The sequence below is a fragment of the Chlorocebus sabaeus genome, chromosome 7 (genome assembly GCF_047675955.1).
Source record: "Chlorocebus sabaeus isolate Y175 chromosome 7, mChlSab1.0.hap1, whole genome shotgun sequence".
In the NCBI taxonomy this organism is placed as follows: Eukaryota; Metazoa; Chordata; class Mammalia; order Primates; family Cercopithecidae; genus Chlorocebus; species Chlorocebus sabaeus.
The window spans coordinates 27496667-27518658 of NC_132910.1; the positions used below are offsets into that span (position 1 = coordinate 27496667).

Genomic DNA, 21992 nt, shown 5'->3' on the forward strand with positions numbered 1-21992 from the left:
TGTGGGACTGCTTGGAGTGGAACTTGTCAGGCTGATTGTAACCATCCACTACAGCGAAGCTGAAATCAGACATGGTCCAAGTGTGTGACTCAGGGCTGCCTCTGTCAAGGAACATCTTTCCAGTGAAACTCCATAAACAACAGGACATCCAATGACATATAACTTCTAGTGCAATTTTATATAAAGTGGTTTTTTATTAGTGAAACATTTCATTGCATTAAGGGTAGAAATAAACACATCAAGAACCGCATGAAGTGAACCAACTGTATGAGCTACATGAAGAGCATTCTGGTCAGTATTCTCGTTAACAGGCACAAGCAATTTAGTGATAATGCCCAGAGGGCCAAGGATACGGACCACCTTTTGCAGAACTCATATCTCAAGCAATTTAAATTAAAAATTAGCCTCCCTTAAGTTAAAAACCCCAATAGGGGTTAGTCGTGTAGTGCTTGTTCCACTTGACCATTAGTGATCTTTCTAGAACATAAGGAAATAAAATCTGGTTGGAAAAGCCTGGAGCTAAAAGTGGCAAAGCCCATTTCCTGTCCTGTGCTCAACTCCTAATTTTCCCTGAGAGAAGTGAGTTAAGCTCTCTGTCTTGGTTTCTTCCTAAATTGAGGATCATGGTACCAGAAGCTTGCATTCTGTGATCATGACAGTGCTTACAATCACAAAGCCTTTGAGGGTCTTTCTAAGATAACCACCGCAAGAGAATAAGCATGAGAAATAATTTATCTTTAACTTAAAGCCTAATAGGTGCATTCATTCCTCTTAAGCTATAATTTTGACTGTAGTTTGTATGTCTGTCTCAGACTTTTCAGAAGGATAGTATCAAATGTGATTTTAACCAAGTAACTATTAAGAAACATGACACAGGCCAGGGGCGGTGGCTCACACCTGTAATCCCAGCACTTTGGGAAGCTGAGGCGTGTGGCTAGCAAGGTCAGGAGATTGAGACCATCCTGGCCAACATGGTGAAACCCCGTCTCCACTAAAAATACTAGCTGGGTGTGGTGGCACATGCCTGTAGTCCCAGCTACTTGGGAGGCTGAGGCAGAATTGCTTGAACCCGGGAGGCAGAGGTTGCTGTGAGCTGAGATCACCCCACTGCACTCCAGCCTGGGTGACAGAGTGAGACGGTCTCAAAAAAAAGAATCATGAAGTATGGAAGTAATATGTTTTTGGTCTCCCTGCCAGTGTGTAACTCAGTCTAAATGTGTATATCATTAACTGTTATCATTTACAGTATTTAAAATATCCTCACAGATGATTCTATCCTGATAATAGGACTAAGCCAATAAGTATGCACTAGCGTGTCCATTTTATTAGTATGGATAAGTACATGCATAAATAAGACATGCCCAATTATCTAGTTAAATATTTATAAATTCTAAAAATCTAGATATTTAGCATTATTGCAGACCCAATATTTTTGTTAGTTTTTTTACATTTTGGTGAGTTGGAGTATCTAAAGTTTCTATCTTGATTCTATAGAAAAGTTGAGAGTTTAATGAATTGCCTCTTCAAGAGGGGAAACATATCACATATTGTTTTAGTGTAGAAAAAGGAAAAATTGTCAGTAAAACAATTTATTACCTCAATACAGGGATAAGAAGCTATGGAAATGAAATCTATATATTTTTTCTTCATTTGCTTACATTGAAATCTAGTTTTAAACAAAAAAAATCTTTTCGAGTGGTTCAGTTGTTAAGAAATTCTGTAAGCACTTTGTCAGCTAAATGCATAGGCTTCTTAATTCAAAATGAATGGTGAACTTTGAGAATCAAAGAAAATGCCCTTATATATGCTTGAATTCTGAACACTGTGACATATGGTGGCTCCCAATTCCCTGCCTTCGGTTATGCTGAAACCAAGAAGTCTTTTGAAAAGTGGTGTCTCTGCTTCTGGTCCTAACAGACCTTTCTTTAAAGTACTTTGTGCAATATTTTAAACATCCATCATTCTGTCAGCAAAATGATTGTCACAGGAAGTGTAGGGCACACGTTTTTCTATTCAGTGAGTGACTGTGAGCTACAAAACACTGGAAAGAACTGAATCTGAGGAAAGAACTTGTAAAAAGAATTTCAAAATTACCAAGAAGGCTTTCCCAGAAGAAATGTCTCTTTAGTCTAATCACACTTTCTGAAACTTATGTGTAACTTAGGCTGTAGATAAATGGATTTCCCATATTCATAATTTTACAAATAATCACTCAATATTAGATTAATTAATACAGTATCATATTTGGCAAGGGTGACTCAGGAAGAAAAATCAGTTACTCATTACATTCTCTCAGGAGCATCTTTTCACAGCACGATCATTTTGACTAAAAAAATAACAGTTAACTATCCACAAGCATCATAACTAGCATTTAATTCTACTCTACATGAAATATCTGTACTTATCCTCACCGACATTATTTATGCATTCTCTTCGTTCACAAAAGTACAAGTTAAAAATCCTTAGAAGCTTATCACTATCAACTCATGGGTACTGCCCCACCCAACCCCTTTCCTATTTGATTCTACCCAGTATTTTACTGTAGTTGGAAGACTGAGTTTTCCTGGAGGAATTATGAACTGAAGATCAACATAAAATGTAATATGTAATATTTTAGAAATCAGATGCATTTGAATGATATACTGGATGAAGCTACCATTTTACCCTGGGTCCCGAACTCTTATTTACTTCTGTTTTGCAAGTGAAATGATGGAATACAACATAAAATGGTATATATGCATTTTGAGCACAAAGTTCGGTGAATGAAGCATACTGAATAAAGTTAGACCACGTAGCATTAACAAGTGATGCAGAGACATTTTACCCACAACAGTGGTCACAAAATTCTGGAGCTACCAGCACCCAACAACAACAAAATTACTATACATGGGTTTATTAAATACTTGCTAGACACATAAAAAAACAATTTCAGAGCCCACATGATTTTATAAAGCTTAATGGCCAGCCATGTCAGCCTGCTCTTTAACCTCTGGCCAGAATGTTCCTATCACTTGCCAGCGCCGTGTCTTTTCCCTTCTTTCAACAGGCAACAAGCCTGCGAGGAGGTGGAGGGTTTCCCCACGTCATGGTCCAGGTCAGGACAGCTCACATGGTTTCTTCACCAAGCAAAGGCAATGTTTAGGTTCGAATGAGGGGTGCTCTTTCATCCGCTGTTCCCTGAGACACAGCAGAGAGAAGACAAAGAAGTTAGGTGTTCATGTCAGAAACTTCTCCCCAGTGTGAAACGTTTGGGTGAGGAGTGGGGGCATGGAAGGAGGAGAGACCTATAGGAAGGTGGCTCATCCCCCTTACCTCCCCTATTGGACTGCTGCTTGTTCTTGAAGATTCAGGCCTAACTTTTTCAGGAGGCCTTTTCTGACCACTCTCACCCTCAATACCAGAGCAGTACCCTTCTCTGTGCTGATCTGGATTATAAAACTTAGACTCTATGGAATTTGCCTGCTTCCTGGTTTGAAACTTACTAAGGAGTAGTGTCTCAGAGATAGTAGTTCTCAGTAATTGCTTGCTTGTTGAATATATGAGGAAGGTTAATTATAGGAGCAGTAATTAACATTTCCATGAGGTTTCATTTGTGCTTAAGACAATTTCAGTGACTGCACAAAGTCAGACTGGAAGATCCACACATAGAAATGGCAAAATAGTTTGCCTCACAGCTAATTCAAGCTAAAGTGACTGGCATGGGATAAGAGAAATAATGGAAGAATATGGAAGTCAGGGAAATTCAGCTAATTTTACTCAGATGGTTTCACTTATTTATTTTCTACTTCACATTTGCCTCGGACACTTAGTTGAGGAAACTGGAGGAAAAAAAGGCCTCTGTTGTAAAAAAGGAAGTTGCAGAAAATTTAAGAAGGGCTTCTACAGAAAAGGCTCATTGGAGGTATTCAGGTTCCTGGTTGGGCTGCTGGTCACTGAAGAGGCCAACCCAACTCTTTATCCTAGCCTTCTTGGAAAGTATGCCCATGTTCCAATCATTTATTATGCAGTGATACCTAAATCATAGGTATCTTCGAATACATCAGGGATTCTTTCCAAGCAGGGCCCTGCCTGCCTTGCTCTATAATCTTGGAGCTGTTTTATCATATTTAATAATACTTAATCCTTTATTGAGCTCTTACTATATGCTAACACTGGGCCAAGTCCTTTATGTCTACTATATCATCTAATCCTCATGAAAAACTAACTCATAAGGGAGGCTTTTATTATCCCATTTTACAGATGAAGAAATTGAAGCACAGTTTCTAGGGTCGTATAGCTGTTAAGTGGCAGAACTGGGATTTGAACTCAGGCAGTCTGACACCAAAGATCAGATGTGTAACTGTTATATATTCTTCCTTTTCTTTCAGGTTATTGTTTTCAAAGATGTAAAGTTAACTCCCAGGGGATATATCCAAAGAGATTCTATTCCCCAAATACTAGATGGTACATTCTATCCCTCCACCTTCTTTGACATACTTCCTTTGCTTCCCATTTGGTCCAACAGTAAAATAAGAATGAAGTCACTATGCCCAGCACAAAATCCCAGAATTCATCCTAATAAGCCAGCTGACAGCCCTTCAGTGAAGTACAGTTGAATTCCTCAGGTAAAGTTATCCAATAAGGAAGAAGTTCCTTCAGCCAGTTCTCACCTCATCCATGGATCCCTGTCCTTTGCATGCAAGCCAGGTAAAAACCAAACCGAAGAACACACCCAGTGCCATGATGATGTAGGGTATGTTGGTGATAATCAAAGTAGTGTTAATCACAGACTTCAGTCGACTCGCCGTCTCTTTATCAATGAGAACACTCTGGAGAGGCAAGAAAATAGTATTCCCTTGATGACTAAACATCCAGTGTGTAACCTTTTTTTGCTATATCTTTCCTTTATTTAATACAATTTGGGAATCTCCTCCTGTTAGCAAACCAAATATACTGAAAATCCATTTATAAGTCAGAGTAATCAGAAGGGACATTTATTCATTAATATCTTGTCTTCTCCTGAAGACATCTTTTTACTCTTAAAATAGATTGGAAAAAGGAGGTAAAATGTATTCAGAAATACTGAGACGGTATCATCTTTTGTTTTATGTCAGATAATTCCAATTCATCCTTAAAAATCAGCTCAGCATCACTTCCTTCCAAAAGTTTTCTCTGGCTACCTCAGGCCTAGTCAAAGGCCTCTTCCCTAAGTTTCCATCTCACTCTCTACCTCCATCATTGTCCTTGCACTCTGCATGGTAACTGTCTATCTTACAATGACTGTGAAGACCCTGAAGGCAAGACTTAACCTCAGTCACCTCCACACTGGGTATAGCACCCAGCACACAGTAGGTGCTTGATTAATGCTGGCTGATTAAATGAATAAATAAATGGAACACTCCAAAAATGGTATGTGGAAAGTATAATTTCTTTCTTGGTTACATCTATAGTAATCAGGACCACAGCCCTCTACAGAAAGTGCTCAGCGAAGTTGTGGGCTAACCAGAATTCCAGAGACTGTTGGTAGTAGGAAATGTACTAGAATAACACTTAGTGTATGCCGAGCAGAGGAATTACCACCTAGTGTAATGAGTGAGGTATCTGAAGAGCTTAATTCCATAGAAATTATGAGCAACAATTCTGGCCTAGTTTACGCTTAATTTGCATTGGAGGCCTGGCATAGTTGCACACGCCTGTAATCCCAGCACTTTGGGGAGGCCAAAGCAAGCAGACTGCTTGAGCTCAAGAGTTTGAGACCAGCCTGAGCAATGTGGTGAAACCACCTCTCTACAAAAATACAAAAATTAGCCGGGGCTGGGCATGGTGGCTCATGCCTGTAATCCCAGCACTTTGGGAGGCCGAGGTGGGCAGATCACTTGAGGTCATGAGTTTCAACATGATGAAACCTCATCACTGCTAAAAATACAAAACTTACCCAGGTGTGGTGGTGGGCACCTTAGTCCCAGCTATTTGGGAGGCTGAGGCATGAGAATCGCTTGAACCCAGGAGGCAGAGGTTGCAGTGAGCTGAGATTGGGCCACTGCCCTCCAGCCTGGGTAACAGAGCTAGACTCCATCTCAGGAAAAAAAAAAAAAAAAAATTTAGCCAGCCATGGTGGCACACACCTGTAGTTCCAGCTACTTGGAAGGCAGAGGTGGGAGGATCACTTGAGCCCAGGAAGTCGAGGCTGCAGGCGCCGAAATTGCACCACTGCACAGGGTGTGAGACCCTGTCTCAAAAAAAAAAAAAAAAAAAAAAAGAAATTGTTTTTCACTGGACTGAGTCAGGGGATTGGGTTCTAAGACAGTTTTTCCAATAACTGGCTAGAGTTTCCTCCTCGGTAAAAAGGTGGTGCGGCAACAGTCTCCAAGGTCGCTTCCAGGTCTAACATTTTATTTTTCTAGAGAAGAGAATAATCAAGCTGTTCCTAGGAGGCAGCAAAAATACAAGGTTCCACTCCACACACCTGGACTTAATCTAGTCTTTCACAAAAAAGCGAAGTAGAAGTTGGGGGTGGAAGGACTTCAAATATGCCACAACTTAACAGAAACTGGCAGAAAAGGGCCCTTCTGCATTTTCAAAAAGACCTACTTTCATGCCCCGGCCCACAAACAGGAACATGGATAATCCAGGAGCAATTGCAAAGAGATACTATGAATTGGTAAATATTGCCTGAATTTTTCCTATGAAACAATAAAAACCTCATCTTAGAATTGTAATCACAAACCCTTAAAAGTTTGTAAATGTGAATACCAATATAATGCTAAATGAAGAAAAAAAGATATAAAATTGTATCTATCATATGATTTCAGCTATGTAATAGCAAGAACACAAAAATATCAGGAGTTGACATCTGAACTGCACCTGTCTCTGAGAGAGAGGGACTTATCAGTAATTTACTTTTTAAATCAATTTTTAAAAAAATTTCTAAGAGTTCTATAAAGAGCACACATTTTATAAAATGTAAAACATTAGATTACCTTTTAAAGTTGTTACTGGAAAAAACTGTACAACACATTGAGTAAAATAAAATAGAAACAATATTATCAGGCTGACACAGATTTTGTGAATAGTGATTTTAATTTTTCTTTTTCTTGCTAATCTCTGTTATGCGATATTCTACAAGCAGCAAGTATTTTTAGGAAATAGAAAAACAATAAAAAGTAGAAATTTGCCAGTCAAGAATTCGTTGAAGTTTAAAAAAACCTGTGTTTTTTTCCTCAAGCTGGGTGGAAGCAGGAGAAACTGAGGAGATATAACTACAGTAAACGTGATATGTGATTCAGAAAAGAATTTACCACAGGTGTCTTAAACCAGCATGGTTTCAAAGGAGGAGGAGACAAAGGTCTAGCTGGCATCTATCTGAGTGTGAGCTATTTCCCTGCTTCAACAATGCCTGCCAATGGCTCATTTTCCTGTTTTTGTTTCTTACATGAGCAGCTCCCCAAAAGGGAGTTTTGCCCAAATAGTGTTCTTGAGAAGGAAAATTTCTTTCCGTAATTTCTCCAAATCAGCTCTCAGACACAGGCAGATTCATGTGAACATTTAAGTGAAATTTTCAGAGGAATAACAGGTTTTAAAAATCTTTTGCCTTTTTGTCATAACTTACACATAACTACAACAATAGACATCATAATGGATTTTTTTCTGAGTCTGAAAACACCCGTGGCTCCCTCTGTCTCAGGACTTACCTCATTGAGGTACATCACTGGGAAAACCATGGTTCTAATGTCTCCCGTTTCACTACAAAAATAAAGGATGAGATTGTTTCAGAGACATCCTCATCACAATGGCACACTTTCCTGGACAGACACATTTATATGAAGATTCCAGTATACTTATTTCTTAAATTACCCAGAATTTACTGATTTCTTAGTTATCTTTGCAAACATACACACCACAAGTTAGATTCCAGTCTGTCTAGCAATTCAAGTGCTGTACGTTTATCAAAACACAAGATACTGAAGGCAGATTCCTTAAAATGATTACTATTCTCCTTAGAGTCATCAGAGAAGGCTCCAGTTGACAGAACAAAGCTGTCACTCCTCAGTGTGTTTTGTAACTAAGCCACTGAAGTACCGTCTTTGCAACAAGAGCCAACTGAGCACGTACCACATACCAGCTCTGTGCCAGGTGTTTTTGGGATATTATCTCACTCAATTCCTACAGTAGTAACATGTAGTAGGTATTACTGTCCTAGGTTTACAGATGAGAAAATTCTGACTCAGAGAGGCTACATAATTTGCCTAGGATCGCTACAAGTAAGTGATGGAGCCAGAAATGTAATTCCACTTTGATTCTAAGGTTCCAGCTCTTAACTACTAAATTATACTGCCTCAGAAATACATACACAGATGACAAAATGCATTCTTGTAAACCACATCTACTTCTTAGAAAAAGCCATGACACCTGGTATTAAATCTGGCAAATTCAATGAGGTAAACAAGTCAAGTTTTATAGATAGATAATTATGCATAGTTTTGCATCCTGTTTATTTCATTCCTAAAAAATTCCCATTGAAAAATCTGAGCAGGAGATTATACTTTGGAATCCAAATTAAGTTGCAGCATGGGAAGGTAAGGCTAGACTCAAGAGATTATAACTATACAAATGAGAGTTATGGTTGGCCCCAAGTGGGACCAGTGGGAACAGAGAGAGGGGAAGAGGAAGAGACTCTGTCTCAAGTCTCTAAGTGATAGAGTTTGGATACTTTTTCCCCCAATCTCAGGGTGAAATGTAATCCCCAGTATTGGAGGTGGGGCTTGGTGGGCAGTGGTTGGATCATGGCGGTGGATTTCTCATGAATGGTTTAGCACAATTCCCTTGGTGCTGTCCTTGTGACAGCGAGTTCTCATGAAATCTGGTATTTAAAAGTGTGTGGCACCTCCCCTCCTCTCTCTCTTGCTCCTGCTCACCCCATGTGACGTACCTTGTTCCTGCTTCATCTTCCATCATGAGCAAAAGCTGCCTGAGGCATCCCTAGAAACTGAGCAGATGCCAGCACCATGCTTCCTGTACAGCCTATGGAACTGTGAGCCAATTAAATCTCTTTATAAATTAACCAATCTCAGGTCTTTCTTTCCTTCCTTTCCTTCCTTCCTTCCCTTCCCCCACTTCCTTCCCTCCCTCCCTCCCTCCCTCTCTCTCTCTCTCTCTCTTTTTTTTTTTTTCCTGAGACAGAGTCTTGCTCCGTCACCAGACTGGAGTGTAGTGGCACTATCTCAGCTCACTGCAACCTCTGATTCCCTGGTTCAAGCGATTCTCCTGCCTCAGCCTCTCAAATAGCTCGGATTACAGGCACCCACCACCATGCGCAGCTAATTTTTGAATTTTTAGTAGAGACGGGGTTTCACCATGTTGGCCAGGATGGTCTCGATCTCCTGACCTCGTGATCCACCCACCTTGGCCTCCTAAAGTGCTGGGATTACAGGCGTGAGCCACTGTGCCCGGCCAGGTATTTCTTTATAGCGACACAAGAACAGCCTAATACACCAAGAGAGTCAAGGTGCATGAGAGAAAGGCTTAGTGGAGTGGGTAAAAGTTGACTAGACAGTAAGACTGTGTGGCCTCTAGCAAGTTACCTAAACGCTCTGCTTCTGTTTCCTCATCTGTAAAATGGGGACAATATAAGGTTATATGTGAATCTACATAAGGTGCTAAGAATAATACCTGATCCATGGGAAGCACTCTGTAACTGTATGATTAAATACAACAAGTAAATTCCAAGACCAAGGCACCCATGAAAATGCTGATCCTGCCCCATCCCTGAAGGGCAGGGGTGAGCAGACTTAGGTGAAGTAGGCTGTACTCCTCCTGCCATCAACCCCACCAGAAGGGCAATGGAGCAAAACTGCTGTCTCCTCCATAGAAAGAAACAAAACTTACACAAAGTCATCTAATTTTTTGACATAAATGTTGATTTGGAACCTCTTGGCTGCTTTTAGGATTATTCCAGTCAACTGCAAATCAGAGAAGTGAAAAGGAAACATTAGGATTTATTAAACTGCAAACAACTTTTTCAACAGAGCACCATTTCTGTGTAGTCCTGATAAACAAGGTGACCATTACCATGTGTTAGAGTGGAAACAAGTAAAAGTGATCCCCAGAACAGAATGAGAACCATGTATTAGGTGGCTGGTACACCAATGTGTCTCAAACATGAGTATGAATGTGGGTCCTTGGGAATCCTGTTAAAATGTAGGCTCTGATTCAGTAGACTGGCCATTTCTAACAAGCTCCCAGGATGCTGCCACTCTGAGTAGCACAGCCTCAGAAGGACTCCCACAGGAAGGAGACCCAAAAGGTAGCCTGTCACGTCTGGATTTCCAGGCAGTTGTCCAGAGAGCTAAGCAGAGGGTGGTGGTCACTGCCAGAGAGTGGCATCGAAGTATAGGGCCCACCTAGCACAGCCATGGGGGACAACTGCAGCACTTGTCTTCCTTAGGGCAGCTCCATCTTTGCACTAAGGTTATAAGACTGCATTCATCCCTTGGTGACAAGCACTGCTAACAGTTTGGCTGATCCAAGGGAACTGATCAGCTGATGGCTAAGAGAGAAAAGGGAGAAAACCACACACGATCTTATTCACCAGAGCATAAGATCAATGGTTTCTCAGATACAAATGCAATGTATGTAGCTAAGAGTGTGAAGTACCCATAAAATACTGTGCTAAAAGAATGTTCTTGCTTTTTTTTTTTATTGGTCTATAATGTTCAAATTCCAAAAATGAAGACATGGTTAGCATGGTTTTTGTTTTTCTCCTCTATGAATACAGGATTAAATGTGTATTATACACACACACACATACACACACACATACACATACATATATGTATGTCTCCTCTATGTATATCTGATACCTTTATAATTAATAAGATAATAAACTCTCAAATAACCTGTAGAAAGAAGTTTGCCAAAAGTGCCTGAGGTTAATATACATATTCATATTTCAACCAAAATACTCCTGGCAGTGAGGAAGCAAAGGGACATCTTTAACTTTTTTGATCTGTGTCCCAAGGGGAGAAATAAATATATGTTGAGGTCCAAGGCTAGCAACAGAAGATTGACCGGGTTACATGGGTCCAATTTCAGTAGTTTCCAATAACTGAGTTTTCACTGTTGCTTTTTGTTAAAGGCAGGTTTGCTCGTATTTCTGCTATTCAATCCACACAATTCAGCCTTCTAATTACAGGGCTAGGAGACACTGCCTCCACCAGCACTAAGGTTAATTTCTCCCACTTGAATATGTATATGAAAGTAAGGATGTTTTTAAAGAAGGCTCAGGACTAAACTGGTGAACACTGTATAGACAGAATAAAACATATGCTCTTTTACCAGGAGGAAGTATGTACTCACAGGATTAATGTCCACAAATGTCTCATGGTCTTCCTTATTTGGGTGCATGCCTTCTATGGCAGAAACAAACCTCTCATCTGCTTGGTAAAAGTGTGGGAAAGACATAATGATGGGTGCACCTGCGTTTGAAGGAAAACAGAAATGAATGATGCTGTTCTTAAAATCTAAGCTGAATATAAAAGTTCCTGGCCACAGCCTGGTTCCTAAAGAAAAATTAAAAAGCTACATATCAATTAACTTGGGCAGGCTAAAACACCATTCTTTACCTCCTAGTTCAGGATTTATACTTCATCTTCTGACATCTCATTTACCCCCAATTTTTTATTCCTCATTATATACTGAAGTTCAGGCTGAATTATTTATTCTTCAACATATATTTACAGAAGTTAAAGTATAAGTGCTTCATATACATTATTTTAATTAATGCTCCCAACAGCCCAATGAAGTTTGAACTATTAGCCTCACTTTGCATTTCAAGAAAGTGAGGTTCACAAAAGTTACAAAATCTACCCAGGGACAGCTAGCCATCAGGTTATAAAGGCAGAATACTAAGTGAATGAGGGGTATTGTACCTCAAAGCACTAGTTTCAACTACAATTCTCTAGGAGTAAGTGGGCTTTTTATTTCTTGTTATTTCTAAAATTAAAAATTTTTTTTTAAATTGTGGTGGTTTTGTTTTTTGTTTTTTGGTTTTTTTAACCAAAGATAGGCACGATCTCAGCTCACTGCAACCTCTGCCTCCCGGGTTCAAGTGATTCTCCTGCCTCAGCCTCCCAAGTAGCTGGGACTACGGGCACATGCCACCACACCCAGATAATTTTTTTGTATTTTTAGTAGAGACAGTGTTTTGCCATGTTGGCCAGGCTGGTCTCAAACTCCTTACCTCAAGTGATCTGCCCGCCTCAGCCTTCCGAAGTGCTGAGTGCTGAGATTACAGGCTTGAGCCACCACACCTGGCGTATATAATTTTTTAAGAGTTAGCCTGGTTGTGCTATACACCCAGCCTCTAACCAGATCACAAAGATTCTGAGTTTTTTTCCTTTCCTATTCATTTTAAGAACCAAATAAGTGCTTATGTAAATTTAATGTTTTATATATATATATATATATATAGAGAGAGAGAGAGAGAGAGAGAGAGAGAGAACCAAATAAGGAAACAAGGTACTAAGGAAACCTATTCTAGATCTGGCTATTGAAAAGAAGAGAGGGACCCAATAATTGCTGCCAGGGCAATATATTTTTGGAGAAAGGAGCTTATCGGCAAGTTATTTAAATTTGCTTACATATCCACCAGCCCATGGCTCAAGGAACACATCACATATCTCTCACATGCACACGCATTTTGCTGTTTACTGCTGAACAGTTCCACAAAGCCATGACTTCCTTCTTTGTGACCGATAATGACCTCGAAAATGTATTTTTAAAATCTGTTGAGGGCTTAATAAGGACTACCATCCTGAGTGTTTTATATACATTATTTCTAACTCTCACACAACCTCAAGAAGCTATAACCACCTCCATTTTATTAATGAGAAAACTGATGTCTGGAACCCTCCTTAATAAACTTTGGCCAATTTGCCAACAAATAGAATAGGATTCAAACTCAGATCTGCCTGACTCCAGAACACTCACTCATCCTGCTATCCAAAATGTTTCCCTGGAGAATTCAAAACACTGGAGGATGATCCTGGAGAGTTTCGCTACAGTCCCAATTTGGGAATACATAACAGAGGAAAAGGATTGTAGCAAGAAGTTTAAATGTGTAAAGTAGAATATTTCTGTTGATTCTGGCATCAGCTTCTTGAGGAAACAGAATTTAATAAAAACAGCAAGAGAAAATTTATCTACATTTTTGCTTCGAGCCAGATGCACACCAGATGAGGGGGCAGGGACACTGTTTCAGGACTATTCACCAGTAAGGCAATGGGGGAGATCACAACCAGGAACTTGTCCCCATGCACCCTTGGTCTTTATCTCCAGGTAAAGGGCACCATGTTCCCTCGCACAATGGTCCCCAAATACCTAGACGCCATCTTTATGGAAATCACTTGTTAAAAGTGTAGATTCTGGGGCCCTGGTATGTTCAACATGGGACCCTAGGGCATTCGTGTGTGTGTGTGCATGCTTGTGCACAGGTGTGTGTATACCTATATACATACCTAGTATATTAAAATATAGCAAATATATGTATATGCAGATATATACATATTTATATAACAATAATTTGTTAATATATTCATATATTAACAAATATATTAACATATACATACATAAATATATATATACACACACGTGGCTGTTAAACCTGGTCTTCAAGATGAAGAAAATACTTTTGTCAGTTGCATATTATATATATACTATATAATACACTATATATAATATATACACAATATAATATATACACTATATATAATGCATATGTAACATATATATATTTTATATCTATATATAAATTTTTTTTGGATACTCTGTTGCCCAGGCTGGAGTGCAATGTTGCAATCATAGCTCACTGCAGCCTTGAATTCCTGGGCTCAAGCAACCCTCCAGCCTCAGCCTCCTGAGTATCTGGGACTATAGGTGTATGCTGAGCTATGACCAGCTAATTTTTAAATTTTTGTTCAGATGGGGTCTCCCTGTTGCCCAGCAGGTCTAAACTCCTGGCCTCAAGTGAGCCTCCTGCTTCAGCCTCCTAAAGTCTTAGGATTACAGGCATGATCCACTGTGCCTCACCAACATATTTTAATAACTATCCAGATAATTCTGATGTCAGGCCAGGTGTGGGGGTCACTGCCCTCTCAGACAAGGATCAGGAGGTATACTGCTGACCTCAGACTTATTCCAAAATGATATCTTATTCTTTTTTTTTTTTCTTTTTTAAAAGATGGAGTCTCGCTATGTTGCCCAGGCTAGAATCAAACCGGACTCAAGCGACTCTTCCACCATAGCCTCCTGAGTAGCTGGGTCTACAGGCACACACCACCATGCCAGGCCTGAAAGGAGATTTTAAAACGAGTTAATACGGGAGCAAAAGTGAGCACATTACTTTATTCAGGAGAAAGGGACTACAGAGAGAGCTCTCCAGAGAAACTTTAGAGAGGAATTATAGCCAAAGAGGGAATCACAGGGCAAATATGAGAAGACCCTGAGTTCCACCAGAGATCTGCTCAGAGGGAGGAGTTGCATCCAAATTGTGTTACCTCTCTGAGCCCGTTTCCCCACTTATAAAAACAGGCCGCTGAATATCTACTATCTGTAAGGTCGTTGTGAATAATTCTGCAACTTGTGGCTATTAAAACTACTCTTCAAGATGAAGACAATAGTTTTGTCAGTTGTGCCACTGATAATTCTGCCTCATTCACGGAAAGGAGCAGAGTAGCTCTGACCTTAAGAAACACTGGGACATTTGTGTCAGGGTTTAAAACTAACTCTGCTTCAAAATCACTGAGAATCTTTGCCATGATATGCACTTTCTTAAAACCGAGTTGTCCACTTTTTCTTTTAGCATTTGTTTTTGGCCGGGAGGTGCGGAATCACTCTATTGCCCAGGCTGGAGTGCAGTAGCACAATCACAGCACACTGCAACCTCAAACTCCTGGGCTCAAGCAGTCTCCCTGACTCAGCCTCCTGAGCAGCTGTGACTACAGGTGTGTGCCGCCACACCCGGCTAATTTTTAAATTTTTTTTATTTTTATTTTTGTAGAGACAGGGGTCTTGCTATGTTGCCCGGGCTGATCTTGAACCCCTGGACTCAAGCAATCCTCCCACCGCAGCCTCTCAAAGCGCTGGGAACACAGGCATGAGCCACTGTGCCCAGACTCAGCATTGTTTTGAACACGAAATCAATTAATGTTTTGCATGCATTAACTACATGCAAATATGTAAAGCACTTAGGACAGCGACTGGCATACATCAGGTGCTTAGTAAACATGAGCTATTATTACTGTTAAGACTTCTAAACCACCGTCCAGAAAAAAAACACGACATGGCATTCTAGAAATAAAAAGCATCACAGAAAAGCCAATAATTTTTTTTACCATTCAATAGCCATGTTATGAAACATTATTCTTGAAAGAAGCTGATTTTTCTATCGGGCTGACAACATATTCTTTTCTGTTTGTTTTGTTTTTTGGAGACAAGGGTCTCACTATGTTGCCCAGGATGGACTTGAGAACTCCTGGGCTCAAGTGATCATCCCACCTCAGCATCCTTAGTAGCTGGTACTGTAGGTGTGTGCCACTATGCCCAGCTACATATTATTTGTTGAACTCCAATCCTTCTGCATTCTTGACACCCCTATCATATCCCCTCTCTTGAGTTCTTACCATTCTTGCAGATGCTGACATTCAGAACTCCTGAGCCCAGGCAGTTTCCCTCAGGTATACAGAAGCCAGCATTGTCTGACGTATTAGCTAATATCTCTGCAGGAACTTTATACCGAAAGGCAGGCAGTCCCTGTACACTCTCATAGTCACTGAAAGTAATATACACTGACCTGTTAGGATGTAAGAATAAAAAGTGAATGTAGACTCTGGTCATTGTAATCTGCCCCAAATCCACAAGTTAGCAACAGTTCTCAGGTACAATGTGGCCAGAAGCTCATAGGGTAAGTAGAAAAGAATGTTTGGAAGGCATTCTGTCAGCTCAACGTGTAATAAAGCAGAAGATGAATTGTAGTGAAAGGTGTTTAAGTGGTAGCAATGGAGGTATTATCCAAACAAGAAAAAACAATATGTGGTAGAAAATTAAGATGATAACATTTAGAATAGAGATTCACATAAAAAATAAGAGGCCTCTAGACCTGCATGGACACATGCCAGTGTAGACGGGCCACCAGCAAAGCCAGGAAAGTCAGGGCATGGCACAGCCAAAGCTAAGGTAGAATAGGCAGCGATGGCCGTGGCCTTGTAGGGTCTTAGGTACTTGAAAAGTGTCACATTGGACACATATCTTATTAGAATATACACTTTGATATTCATTCCTTCCCCCTACCAAAAAAAAAATCAGATTCCAAGTTTTGCCCTAGTCATTTATTTAAATGGAGTTCAACGTAATTCTGCCTTTCATTCTTACTGATTTAAAATATGGTCCCATGTAATATGACCACCGCTTACACTGCATAGTGCCTCACAGACCACTTTGATGTACAGTCACCAGTGAGCCTTCAGCCCTTCCTTTGAAGGCTGGCCGGAATAGCCTTCTGGGCCGCACTTTTTCATCTCTGAACCAGAGCTGTTGATACATCTCTCGCAAGGTTGTGAATAACATAGGTGGTTTCACTGCACGAACCACCCCCACAGCATTTTTTAATGAAATATTTTAGGCACCAGAAAGAGAAAAAAATATTCTAACAAATACCTTTGTATCCGCCACTTAGACAAATAAAAATTATATTATGGATATAACCAAACCTATCTACGTAATGCTCTTGATTCCATTCCGTCTCTGTCTCCCCTGAGGACACCACTCTCCTGAAATATGGACAATAGTATCCTCTATTTGGCTTCCATGTAGAGACAACCTATTGACTGGAAGTAGGCCAGGTCAATATATGCTTGACAGAGCATAATAGTAACTAAGAGCCAACACTTAATATTGGTTACTGTGTGACAAGCCCTGGGCTAAGTATTTTACTAATACTAACTCATTTGTCCTCATAACTTCTAACATAGTTAACAATTTCTTTGTTTTACAAATGAGGAAAGTGAGGTACAGAGCGGTTAAGTAATTTGCCCAAGGTCACACAGCTATAAGTGGTACAGCTAAGATTCAAACCAACAGTCAGGAGTCTGTGCTGTGAACCAGTACACTATACTGTCTGGATGTGCCATCAGCATGTATCACTGATTAAGCATAAATATCCATGCATAATAAGTGTGCCTACATATATTCCTCATGCTTTTAGTGGTCTTGCAGTGAAAGACCTTATTTTTAAAAAAGAACTTATCTTTAAAACTTTTACCTGCAAAAATCAGATGGGAAGACATAAAGGACCTCATCTTTGGTTATTAGTGGGTGAAAAGAATCTCCATCTGTTCCATTAATCATATTGCACTTGTCTGTTATCCACCAGTCAAGTGACCTATAATTGATAAGCGCAAGAAAGAGTAAAGATGATCACATTTGAGTTTAGATTCTCTTAAACAGTCAGGACTTTGCAAGATTTAACTGGAGCTATCTACCCACAGTATCTTCTCCATACACAGACACAAACAGTGTTAATTAGATCAGGGGGGAGAAAAAGTAGGTCCCTGGTCCCAAATCAGTTTTCATAGAGGCAATGGCCAAATAGCCCAAAACATGTGGTGGTTTGAAAAGTATTTGTGCTGTAGCTACTACACATCACTCAATGACTACTAAGCAAGAGTGGGAAGTTTCACTGGCCTGTAATTCATGCCTGGCCATGATAAATCTACAAATCACTAATATTTACTCTGTAAGATGTTTTACCACCACCTTGATTTGTAGAATAATAATTACAAGACTGTTTACATGTTTTTATATTTTTCATCCAAAAAAGGCTAAACACATTTTTTAAACAATGTAGAAGTAGATATGTAGTTTAAATGAAAACTGAAAAAATAATTCCACTGATAAATCATTAGACTTACGTTTTCCCATTCCATTCCACAATCTTTGTAAAGTTAAGGTAATTGTCTTCTCCAGTTAGAAAAACATAGTCTCCATCATTAGTCCCATTTTTCTGAAAATACGTGAATATAATCATTTAAAGTAACTGCAATAATTTGATGACAACTTGGCTAGCCTATGGTGCTCAGTTGTTTGGTCAAACACTAGCCCAGATGGTGCGGTGAAGGTATTTTGTAGGTGTGATTAGTATATACAATCAGTTAACTTTAAGCGAAGTTACCCTCAATGAGTGGCGGGGCCCCATCCAATCTGTTCAAAGCCTTACGAGCAAAAACAGAGGTTTCCTAGAGGAGGAATTCTCCCCAAGACTGCAACACTGAAATTCTGCCTGGATTTCCAGGTTGCAGCCCGCCCGACAGATTTCAAACTCAACCACATCATCAACTTTTACCTGAGTTTCCAGCTGCTGGCATGCCCTATGGATTTCAGACTTACCAGCTCCCATAATCACATAAGCCAATTCCATAATATAAATGTCTTTCTCTCCCTCTTTCTCATCTCCATATACACACCCTCTTGATTCAGTTTCTCTGGCAACCCGAACTGATACAGTAACTAAAAAAATTTAATCTTCATGAAACTGTCCTACTAGGGCCTAACTGCTACACAAGACTGAACCAGGACCAGAAAATAGTGACTATTTTGCTAAATACTATATTAACCATATTATTATTTTATGGTTTTAAAAAGTAGGAGCTCAATTTTAACATGGGAAAGGATTTGAAGACACATTTCCCAAAAGAAAATATACTAATGGCCAAAAAGCACATAAAAACATGTTCAGCATCATTAGTTATTAGGGAATTGCAAATCAAAACCACAATGAGATACCACTTCACACCCACTAGGATGGCAATTAAAAAAAAAAAAAATAGTAAGCGTCGGTGAGGATGTGGAGAAATTGGAACCTTTATACATTGCTAGCAGGAATATAAAAATGTTGCCGTCACTGCAGAAAAGAGTTTGTCAGTTCCTAAAAAAATTAAACAGAATTCACAGGACTCCAAAATTCCACACCTATGTATATACTCAAGAGAATTCCACTTCAAGGTATATACCCAATGTTCATACAAAAGCCTGTATGAATAAATATTCATAGCAGCACTTCTAATAATAGCCAAGAAGGAACACAACCCAAATGTCCATCAACTGATAAATGGATAAGCAAAATGTGGTATATCGACACAACGGAATATTCCTCAGTTATAAAAAGGAATGGAACACTCATACATGCTAGAACATGGATGAACCCTGACAACATTATACTACATTTAAAAAGCAGACACAGAAGGGCATATATTATATGATTCCATTTATATGAGATGTCCAGAATATGCAAATTCACAGAGCCAGAAAGTAGACAGTGGTTGCCAAGGCCTGGGAGAGTAAGACGGGAATAGGAGTAACTGCAAAGAGAGTATGCAGTGTCTTTTTTGGGATAATGAAAATGTTCTGGAATTAGCAGTAATGGTTGCACAACCTTGTAATTATACTAAGGACTACTGAATTGTACATTTTAAAACGGTAAATTTTATAGTAAGTGAATTATTTCTCAATAATAACAAATTTAAAAGCCTAAGTCCAGGACGAGGACCAATTATACCAGAATAGCTACACTGGAAGAAGGTAGTATTAATATAGTCCTATTTTCAATTAAGGTTTCTTCAATTGCATATTCTCTCCAAGTTATACTTCTTAAGGGCACATACAGACACTATATATTCCTAAAATTCTTTATCTGGGCATGTAGCTATGATTTCTCAGAAAAAGCACAGGTAGTAGCTCCTCTATAATAATAGGAGTGAACAATTCTTAAGTATAATATACCTGGCTCTGGTCTAAAATTTTTGCACAAATCATCTCATGAAATCCTCACAACCACATAAGATAGTGTGGCTATCAGTCTGGAGATTCAATGATGTAAAAACAAAAAAGCAAGTTATATAATGCAAATTATCTGAGAAACGGTGAGATATTAGCAACAAGATCTATCTGGCTGATGGTCTGCAGCCACTGGGACCAAAAGGGCCTCAAGGGAACCTTTGCATAATATCTCTCAGTAGGAGGCTCTCTTGAAATTATTTCCAGAAGGAAGGTTCAGTCAGGGCTTGACAAGAAATCTGCGCTTCCTCTGGTCCTGTGAAGCTGTGTTCCTCTGAGACAGGACCCTCTAGGGAACTCCTGTCTGGTCTGCTTCTCCAGAATGATGCATTCAGAGTTGGTGAGGCCCTACTTTTAGGACTCCTGTCTCTCACACAGATAATTTTTTAAAACTTGCTCACAATTCTGTTTTAACAATTTCTAAGTTTTGTATAACCCTGAAGGCCCAGGGACACAATTATTGCTGTTTGCCATAAAAACTGGAATGCTACAGGATTACATGAAGAGGCAGAGCCAGAAAACAGCTACAAATTTAAAGCTGAGGAGACTCATCACAATCCCAGAGCACACCCCTAATCTAATACTCTTCCTTCCTGGGGTTACTTTATCTTTTAACAACTTCCCAACTATCCACTGCACTCACGGTTTTTTTTTTGTTTTTTTTTTTTGTTTTTTTTTTTTGACGGAGTCTTGCTCTGTCACCCAGGCTGGAGTGCAGTGGTGTGATTTCAGCTCACTGCAACCTCTGCAACTCACCTGCCTCAGTCTCCTGAGTAGGTGAGATGACAGGTGTACATCACCACACCTGGCTAATTTTTGTATTTTTAGTAGAGATAGAGTTTTGCCATGTTGGCCAGGCTGATCTCAAAGTCTTAATCCTCAAAAGATCCACCCACCTTGGTCTCCCCAAGTCCTGGGATTACAGGCATTAGCCACCGCACCTGGTCTCAAGTTTTTTTTATTTCCAAAAACACTCCATTTTTCACATACTCTACAAGATATCTTAACTTCTTGTTAAGTTAAGGCAATTTCTAGAAGAAATTGAAAGTTAATCTGGCTTGGGGTGCCCCTACCCGCTGTCAGCTAAAAAAAGAGGTTCTGAAAAGAAAAATCGACTTACCTCATAGAATAGGCCAAAATAGGGAGAGATGTCAGGCCTGAAAACATGGATAAGGGACAAGATTTCATCTTTGTAGCCCCAGAGCAATTCGTCAACTGTGTGAGTCACAAAGAGCTTCTGCTGATAGGCTTTCAACATGGCCTCGATGATCTCCCTGAGGAAGTGGACCTGGGACCACTCTATGACAGTCTGCGGAGCAGAGGTATATTAAGACAGCAGCATCCCCTCCAAAGCACCCCCACCCACTCTCTCCTACTACCCCTCAGCAAAGTGGGTTGGAAATATAAATGTAAAGGTTGAGATTAAATAGCTGAAAAATCAGTCAGCTCCTTTCTGGCTGCATATGGAAGACAAAGCCTCTTCTCTGTCCTTTCTCAGTACTACATTTTGTAAGTGTAATGTTTACAAAGAGACCATTTGCAGGCTCTGAGTTATCCAGACACCCCAACAGGGGAAAAGCTCTTGTAAACATGTCGGCATCTTTGGCCACAAGGTGGCGCTACCTTCCTCCTGAGCAGGGCCAGAGGCTCATTATAAACCCGACCTACACCCCTGGGACTAGGCGGCAGGGACCTAATACTGTCTAGGTCCTGGGTCCATCATCAGTGTCCAGCTGCATATGGAGCGGTCACCTAGGGGTTAGGGTGGGAGAGTCGGAAGGGGTTGGTGTAGGTGAATTAGAATGTTTACTGGGCCAGGAACAGTGGTTCACGCCTGGAGTCCCTGGCCGACACGGGAGGATCCCTGGAGCCCAGGAGGTAGAAGCTTCAGTGACCTGTGATGGAGCCAGTGCACTCCAGCCTGGGTGACACAGCAAGACCCTGTCTCAAAAACACTAATAATAAATTAATTAATTAAATTTAAAAAAAGAACGTCTCATGGGTCTCAGTATAGAATAGATGTAGAATAGGTGTCATTATTAGGTGGAATTACCATTACAAACAGAGCCCATTGAAATCACAGTAAGCTGTACTCAGCCCAGTCTATTGATTTCTGCTGTCAATTTATG

The 21992-nt window shown here is 40.0% G+C and overlaps 1 protein-coding gene across 1 annotated transcript in view; it reads right to left on the reverse strand.

The window, feature by feature from the left end:
- Window positions 1-174: 174 nt before the first annotated feature.
- SCARB2 (scavenger receptor class B member 2) overlaps window positions 175-21992 on the reverse strand; it is a 55811-nt gene continuing 33993 nt past the window's right edge. Inside the window, exons 4-12 of the mRNA XM_007998945.3 lie at window positions 20984-21172; window positions 17943-18034; window positions 17294-17413; window positions 15657-15826; window positions 11335-11453; window positions 9865-9938; window positions 7671-7722; window positions 4650-4808; window positions 175-3177 (exon numbers count right to left, since the gene is read on the reverse strand). Coding sequence (XP_007997136.2) covers window positions 3139-3177; window positions 4650-4808; window positions 7671-7722; window positions 9865-9938; window positions 11335-11453; window positions 15657-15826; window positions 17294-17413; window positions 17943-18034; window positions 20984-21172 — 1014 coding nt within the window. The 3' untranslated portion in view covers window positions 175-3138. The remainder of the gene's footprint in view (window positions 3178-4649; window positions 4809-7670; window positions 7723-9864; window positions 9939-11334; window positions 11454-15656; window positions 15827-17293; window positions 17414-17942; window positions 18035-20983; window positions 21173-21992) is intronic.